This window comes from Canis lupus, chromosome 4, assembly GCF_011100685.1.
Source record: "Canis lupus familiaris isolate Mischka breed German Shepherd chromosome 4, alternate assembly UU_Cfam_GSD_1.0, whole genome shotgun sequence".
Lineage (NCBI taxonomy): Eukaryota > Metazoa > Chordata > Mammalia > Carnivora > Canidae > Canis > Canis lupus.
The window spans coordinates 60563697-60572401 of NC_049225.1; the positions used below are offsets into that span (position 1 = coordinate 60563697).

Sequence of the window (8705 nt, forward strand, 5' to 3'; positions counted from 1 at the left end):
AGCACAGGGGCTGGGTGTCAAGATCCTGGCCCTACCTCCACCCCCCAGAGGCCAGGGAAGCGGGGGGTAGGGGGACGGAGGGCAAGGCGGGTGCAGCAGGGAGATCTCAGAAGCCCTCCCACAGCTGTCCCAGTGCTGGCCGCCCACCTCCCAAGGGACAGCCTTGCGCAGTTAACCATGACATTCCTCTGGGCCTCCCCACTCTGCCTCAGACCTCATATGGCCTTGGCTTGAGGACTGACATTACAGGGTTCAGCCTGGCAACTCTGAGCCCAGGTAGCCTGAGCAGAGGCTCTTAGGCCTGCCTCTATCCCAGCATGCTCTTGGCTGTCCAGCCCACAGGGGTCTTTCCTCACTGCAGCTCGGGGCTCAGTGCAGGTCCCAGGCTGGAGCCCCTGGCCATCCAGGACACAGGCAGGAAGGGAGCCTTCCTGTCCCATCAGTTCATACACTTCAATCTCTGGAACCTTCTGTTTCCGGTGCCTTGATGGGAGCCAAACTAAACATTAACCCTTCCCACCCCAGGCCCCAAACCTTTATCACCAGTCTTTCTGTGCTTCATCAGTGTTTTTCAAACTTGAGTGTATAGAGGAATTACCTGGGGATCTCCTCAAAATGCAGAGGCGGACTCAGGTCTAGGTGGGACCTGAGGCTCTGCATTTCTAGTGAGCTCCCCGCTGATGCTGACCCTGCTGGTTGAGAGGACGTGGAGTTGCAAAAACCCTACAGCACACAGTCCTTTAAAGACTGGAGCATGCCATGACCATGATGTCATTCATGTCTCCCTGTCCCAAACAGTCACTTGGGACTTGGTTTGCCTTAGCCCAAAGACCGGCTTCGTTACAGTAGTAGTACTGTCTTGCTTTGCCACTTGCCGGTCACTTGTGCCAAATACTAAAAGCTAACTGTGTTGAACAATTATTGTGCACTGTGCTAAGCCTTTCGTGCTTATAGTCTCATCTAAATTTACCAAGCATTTAATGGCTCAGAGTGGTTAAATAACTCCTCCAGGGTCACACAGCCAGCAGAGCCTCGACTGGCCCTGGCTCCCTCCCTCCCTTTTAACCACGGCATGAGATTGCCTTGCAGTATTTTATGCAATCCTTACCAACAAGCTTTGAGATAGGTCCCATGATCACGTCTACTTTTTAGAGGAAGAAACCAAGGCTCGGAGAAGAGAAATGTCTTGCTTGCAGTTACACGAAGGCCACAGAAGAGCCAGGCCTTTGGCTTCTAGTCTCCAGACTCCCAGCCCCATATGTTTCTCTCCACCCTGGGCCCTCCTAGGGCAACAACAACCAGACTCCGACTTACAGCCTCAGGGTCTGGGTGTGTTAGAGGGGTTATAACATCGTGCATAAGAGAGCCAGCCCTGGAGCCAGACTGCCTGGTTCAAGTTCAGGTTCCATCATTCATTTATTGTGGGACCTTCACAAGTTACTTAGCCTGTGACTCAGTTTCCTCCTCTATACATGGGGTTAATAACAGCATCCGCCTTATAGGGTTGCTGTAAAGATGAATTATGTCATGCATGAAAAGTGCCTTGCCCCGTACAGAGTAAATGCTCACCCCAGGGCAGCACCTGGGAGGTGATGGCGCTGCTGCCATCGTGGTGTTTACCACGCTGATCTGTGCTGTGTTGGTCTCCGCGAGTGTCTGCTCCCGTGGCAGGCTGTGAAGCTCGAGACGGAGCAGACGGTCTAGGGGTCTCGGCCTCCTTAGCACCTAGTCTGGGGCCTGCTGAGTGCTGGTGCTCCATGTGTTTGATGAGAGAGGGCACAAACAGATGACTGTGCCAGGACTTTTTTTTTTTTTTGGCCAGGACTTTTAAAAATAGAAACCTTATGTATGGATAGTAGCACTTGGTGGAAAAAATATGATGTGGCGGTCTCTCTGTGGCATTCCATCATCACCGTAGATCTGCTGGAAATGAGCTAGAGGCTGATCCCGTCAGCTACCACCTTAAGAGCTCTCTCTGCCGCTGGGCACTGAGGTAGCGGCTTTGCACGCCATGCCTCATCTGTGAGCAGCTCCCGCTGGGATACCTGTGTTCCAGAAGAGGACTGAGGCCAAGGGAGGCTGTGACATGGTTGCACAGCTTGAAAGAGGTAGAGCTGGGCTGATTCCATGTTTGTGTAGAATCAGACTCTAGAGCTGTAGAGTCGCACAGTGCCAGGGGGCGCCGCTCACCTCACAGCCCAAGTGCAAGGGACCTAGAGGCCCTGCTGCCTCCAGGGCCTCAGCCCTTGCAAGGTCACCTGAGCAAGGCTTCTGGGTGAGTAGATTACCCTCCTTAAAGTAGGAAACCACTTAAAATCATAAAATCATTCTAGGTAAATTTTAGCTGTTGCAAAGGAACTCTCTGGCACCCTCCTCAGATACACAGAAAGTCCGTTAACTCAGTTCTAAAATGCTTACTGCTGCAGCCCGGGTGGCTCAGAGGTTTAGCGCCGCCTGCAGGGCCCGATCCTGGAGACCTGGGATCGAGGCCCACGTCCGGCTCCCTGCATGGAGCCTGCTTCTCCCTCTGCCTGTGTCTCTGCCTCTCTCTCTCTGTGTTTCTCATGAATAAATAAATAAATAAAATCTTAAAAAAATATATTTACTGAGTGCTAATTATGTGCCACTCGGGGGATTAGAAAATGAATAAGATATTGTTCCAGTGGATATGCTCCCTCCCTCTCTGTCTCTCTCTGTCTCTCTCACACACACATATGTACACACACATAATTAGTCACAAGGGAGGCCATGGTAAATGCTACCAGGAAGGCACCACAAGGGACCATGGGAGCTTTCTTGTGGCCTGCAGCCATGGTTCCTATTTGAAAATTCATGACCCTGCCCTGATACCATGTGGGAATGTCAAGGCTATGGGGTGCAGTGACTGCTTATCCCTCTACCAGTGGCTCTGAAACTTTCTGGCTTTGGGATGTCTTTGCACATCAGAAAATCATCAAGGACTCCAAAGAACTTTTGTCTTATGTGATTTATATCTATCAATATTGACTATATTAACATTTAAGGTTGAGAAAATTCTATTTATTTATTTATTTATTTATTTATTTATTTATTATCTATCTATCTATTTAAAATATTTTATTTATTTGACAGAGAGAGAGAGAGAGAGAGAAAGAGCGCACAAGCGGCAGGCAGAGGAGAGGGAGAAGCAGACTCCCCACCAAGCAGGGAGGCCTACATGGGACTCAATCCCAGGATCCTGGGATCATGACCTGAGCAAAAGGCAGACGATTAATTGACTGAGCCACCCAGGTGCCCCAAGGCTGAGAAAATTTCAAAACACAAGAATACACAGGCACACATCTCATTAGCCTTCAGAGCTATCGCATCATCACATGATATAACCTTTGGAAAACTCTGTAAACATAGAGAATGGGAGTGAAAAAAGGCATACTGGGTCTGAGAACTAGATAAAAGTAGTTTTGACTGGGTGGACTCGCTCCCCAACCACACCTTTCTGAGTTGCTGTCCTTCCATGAATGACAGGTTGCTAAGTCTGTCCCTGTGTCCGTCCCTTCCACCCTCTCTCTTCACCTCCCTCCTGTCCTTTCTCTCATTTTGCTCTGAGGTCCCAAAGGTTTCTTCTTGCTCTTATCAGCCAGTGTCTATGTGTGGCAGCAATCCTGCTTCTAAATCTCGCCTTGCTTCTGATTTGAGGTTTGTTGCAATTGTTTCTAAAGTAAGAACAAGTAAGTTCCCAGTGAGTTATCTGCATTGAAAAATGGGAGTTACAGTACCCAAGGTTTGGTAACAACGTTTAAAATTTTTTCCCTGATTGTTAATGAGATTCCTAACATGGGACCCTGAATTCTTTTTGTTTGTTTTGTTTTGTTTTTATATTTTTCTTTATTTATTCATGAGAGAGATATACAGAGAGAGAGGCAGAGACACAGGCAGATGGAGAAGCAGGCTCCCTACTGGGAGCCTGATACGGAACTCAATCCCAGGACCCTGGGATCACGACCTTAGCCAGAGGCAGACGCTTAAACACTGAGCCACCCAGGGGTCTTGGGGCCCTGTGTTCTAAGTGTTCTTTTTTTTTTTTTTTTTTTTTTTTAAAGATTTTATTTATTTGAGAGACAGAGTGCACAAGTGGTGGGGAGGGGCAGAGGGAGAGGAAGGAGCAGAGTCCCCTCTGAGCAGGGAGCCTGACTCCACTTGGGCTCCATCCTAGGACACTGAGATCATGACCTGAGCCAAAGGCAGACACACTTAAGCCACTGAGCCACCCAGGCACCCCCTAAGTGTTCCTACTTAATGGAGATGTGATCACAAAAGTCCAGACAGAGCAGAGCAGAAGGAGGGCACCGAGTGAACCTGGGAGAAGCAGATGGGCAGTGAGGAACTGCCCAGTGCCCGTGATGCCTTCTGTAGCCTGGAAGGACCCAGCAGGCAGCAGATGACCAAGGGAGAGTCACACAGCATTTCTTTCTTTTCTTTCTTTCTTTCTTTCTTTCTTTCTTTCTTTCTTTCTTTCTTTCTTTCTTTCTTTTTTTCTTTCTTTTTCTTTCTTTCTTTCTCTTTCTTTCTTTTTTTAAGATTTTATTTATTCATGAGAGACACACAGAGAGAAAGACAGAGACACAGGCAGAGGGAGAAGCAGCCTCCATGCAGGGAGCCCGACATGGGACTCGATCCTGGGACTCCGGGACCACACTCTGAGCCAAAGGCAGACGCTGAACCGCTGAACTACCCAGATGTCCCCATACAGCATTTCTAAGGTCGGTTGGCGGAGGGAGCGTGAGCCACAGGGGAAGGCTCAGCCTGCAGGCAGCACTTGGGCGAGGACCCTTCCCTAGGGCAGAGTGGTGACTGTGTGCTGGGCATCTAGGGCGCACCGTCTCATTTCATGCTCATAAACTGCACAGGAGGGATGTAGTGTTGGGCTCTGTGCCCCACAAGGGACAGAAGGAAGGCTCGGAGAAGCGAGGCCACCCAGTCAGTAAGTGGTAAGGTCTTGAGCCCAGGTCTGTCTGACGTCACTGTGTACACCCTGTGCCTGAATCTTCCATCAGAAAAAGTGGGCTCAGAGCAGTGGAGACCAGGCCAGGGCAGAGGGGAGGCAAGCAGCCCCCACAGCATTCCTGCTGGGGGCGCTGGGCCATGACTCCATCAGGATTCCTGACCTGGGGTCCCCGCACAAGGCAGGTGGAAGACCCTTATTGGGGGGCTAAGATTCTTGCTCAGTGGGTGTCTCTGCACTGCAGCAAGATCTCATCCCAGAGAGATGCTCATACTTCATGGGCAAAGAGGGCTTTCAGCCAGTGCTCGGCTCTTCAAAGACAGTACAGAGGCCCCCCTCCCAAAGGCTGGCTTCCAGAGGCAATGAATTTGGAAGTGCCTTCTGTGGCAGCTTCATCTTTAATGCCAGAGAACTGAAACCACAGGGATTTAAACTATCATAGAATTTAATTTGGAGAGAAATCGTATGTAGATAGTGCATATGGCAAGTGGCTCTGCCAGGGTTTACACAGACCGCCGGGACAGCAGCCTCAAATTTCAGCAAGAGTAAGACTCTCCCGGGGAGGGGGGGCGGGTTGTTGCTGGGAAGGGACCTGCTACCTGAGGCTTCTGATTCAGCAGACCCTCTACTGCAACCCAGGAGGCTGCATTTTAATAAATACCCCAGGTGATTCCAAGGTTCAGTCTTTGAAAGACACTCCGCCAGAAAACACACACTACAAGGCTCATCTGTGAATATAAGGAACGTGGGAAGGCCTTGCTCATTTCCTAACAGGTTATCGTTAGACACCACTTTTGAAATAACTGCAAGTCGTGGGGAATAAGAGCTCCCAAGCAGGGAAGCTTGCTTAGAAGAGCACGGTGCTTGGGGCCTTCGGGTCAGAACCCTCACACTGCAATTCTTGAGCTGCCACTTCCAAGCTGTACCAGGATGGCCTGTTAGCGAGCTCTGAGCCCTGGCCTTCTCGTCTGTAACGTGGGGACGCCGGCAGAGCTAGGTGGTCCTGTTGGCGAAGCACTTGGTCTTGGGTGCTGTGCCTGGAGCCAGCACTCAGGGCCATATTACTGTGATGGCTGCTGTCTCCTAATACTCCCTCCAGCACCGCTCAGGTAGTATTTGGCGATAGAGCTGCCATAGGTGTGTAACTAGCTCCATGAGGACAGGGACTGTGCCTCAGTGATGCTTGCTGCCCAAGAAGCATCTACTTAGTGAACATGATATTTTGATGACCTAGTCCACCCTTCTCATTTTAAAGATGTGCAAAGTGAAGGACCAAGAGGTTATTTGACTTAGCTATGGGCACACAACCAATTGAAAATAAAAGTCCCTAGCGTTAAATTCACACAAAGCTTGCTACTTGGCTGAGTCATCAAAGAGTGGCTAAGAACACAGGCTGTGCACAATCTGACCCCTCCAAGCTTGGCCATTTTCCAGCCATGGCCCTGGAGAGATTTCTTAACTCGTCCAAACTTCTAGTTCTTTATCTGCAGACTGTGCGGGGTAATTACAGCAGCTGCTCCACACAGTCATTGTAAAGATGAATCGAAGTCATGCATATGGGCTCAGTGCACTGAACAGGTGCCTCGCCATTCATATGTGACCTCCAGGGAGTTTCAGGTGTGGGGCCACGAGGGAGGGCATATCTGGGGACAAAAGGACATGGGGGACTCTGTAAGCCTCCCTGTTGACAGTTCATAGCTCTGGGACTGATACTGAGCTTAGGGTGGCTATGCCAATAGGAGGTGGTGCAGCCCCTTCCCTCATGGGGCTCCTACCCCAAGGACTCCCCACCCCCCCATGTCAGATGAGGGGACATCTTTCAGTTGGAGGGGAGTCCTGTCCCTGCTGTTCCCCGTCAGGAAGGACTTCCTTCACCCATTCCTTACCCACTCCCTCTCATCTTCACTCCTGGTCCAGGTCCTGTCCGCTTTCTGAGGACACACTGGGGCATCGGGACAGCATTATCTTTTGTGTCTAAAGTTTATTTAGAACCACGAATACATTTCATTGATCTTGTTTGGTTTAGCTGAGCTTTAGGGAGGTACAGTGAATTCCAGTGAGGAAAAAAAAACCACACAGGAAGAAATGGTTTAATCATTGTTTATAAAACTTCAATCTTTCACTAAGTGGGACAGATGGGCTCAGAAACCCAAGATGGGTGTTAATTGTTCTTTGGGATGCAAAAAAATAAGTTTGCCAAATAAAATTAGAAACCTACTTTAAAATATATTTAAGATTAGACCACTGAGTGCTTATTGTTACTGGTGAATACCTAAGACTAAGATCAGTTTTCTCTCTGTTCCTCTCCCCTCCCCACTTTAAATCAAAATGAGAGGGCACAGAACAGAAAATAAGCCACAGGCCAAAAGCACTGTTACTTGTTCCCAGGAGTGCACACCCCCATGAGCGCGAATGAAGCTTTCACGCAAAAGGTCTTTACCATAGCCTGTGTGGGTTCTAATGCAGGGAAGGTTGGGTTTATTTAGAGATCTGAAAGGGAGAATCTAATTTCCATAACAAAAGACACGTGAATAATTAACCTTCTGCAAACCACAGGGATAATAACCCCTGTTTTGGCACCTACTTGGTCAGCCTAGTGGGCGCCCTGAACTTGTGATCTCATTCCTGGGCACCTTTCAGACTTCAGAATTTATAAAAATGCTTGGAAACAGTTTGCAAGTTACAATTTCATTAAATGCAAGGCAGTAGGAGGAACTACAGCTCCCCTTTCTCCCATCTCCTTCTCTGACAAGCCTCTTTAAGACAAGGATAACTCATCCTTTGTTTTCAAAGTCAGAGAACATGCAACAAGCATGATTTTAAAAATGCAAAATAGGAAAGTTGTCAGTACACTCTTTTTTTTTTTTTTTAAACAAAGGGCTTACATGTTTTGTTTACTCAAATTTTCTTTCTCATTTTCCAAATAGCAAAATAACCCAATTTCCAGCTCATAAAGTCTCCTGAGCTGGAGAAAGTTTCAATGTGTTACTTTCAACATTTTTGATCATGATTTGAGAGATGACTTACTGTACACTGCACTTTAACGAGCTAGTCCATTAATGAGGTATGACCCATTGTAGGGGTGGGGAGGTAGGGTTTCCTGGAAAGGAAAGCAGTCCACTTAGCAGGTATGACCTCAGTGTTTGCATGGTGGGAGGGAAGAGGAAGCCCTCCTATGGTCCTCCAACTCTACAGGCCCTTTCAGAGAGACCTCCCCCCAGGCTGCCCTCATGCTCCTTTCCTCAGCCTCTTAACCAGGGCCTTTGCACATGCTGTTCCTTCTGCTTGTCAGAACCCCCTTCTCCTGCCAACCAGTAATGCTCTCTTCAGCTCTCTCACCACACATGACTGCCTCAGAGAAGTGTCCCCTGTCTTTTGGATCACATCTGTCCCCTATTTTACACTACGTAGCATCATTCTCCCTGTGGTATGTGCTGTGGTGAAATGTTACATCTAATTATATATTTCTTCAATTAACATCAAATTCCTCCACTTGAGCTTGAACTCCATGAGGGCAGGAATAGGGCCAACTTTTGCTAGTGCCTGACATAGAGTCTATACTTTATTTGTGGAGGGAATAAATTCCTGAAGCAAACTTAAGAGTTGATAGTCTAGTAGCTAGTTCATGTGATTTAAAAACCATGTCTATGATAGTGAGTCAGCATAGTAAGAGGATGCTTAAAAAAGAAAAAAAAAAAAAAAAAAACAGGTAACAATAGTCCTG

The 8705-nt window shown here is 48.3% G+C and overlaps 1 protein-coding gene across 5 annotated transcripts in view; it reads right to left on the reverse strand.

Annotated features, from left to right (window-relative positions):
- The window catches only part of AFAP1L1 (actin filament associated protein 1 like 1), a 59661-nt gene that overhangs the window by 31815 nt on the left and 19141 nt on the right, over positions 1-8705 (reverse strand). For 3 of the 5 annotated variants that reach the window (XM_038535070.1, XM_038535071.1, XM_038535068.1), the window contains exon 1: positions 148-199. The exons of the other annotated variants lie outside the window; for them this stretch is intronic. In XM_038535070.1, the coding sequence (XP_038390998.1) occupies positions 148-184 (37 nt within the window). In that variant the 5' untranslated portion in view covers positions 185-199. Of the gene's footprint in view, positions 1-147; positions 200-8705 lie in introns of those variants that run through there. 5 annotated transcript variants of the gene reach the window in all.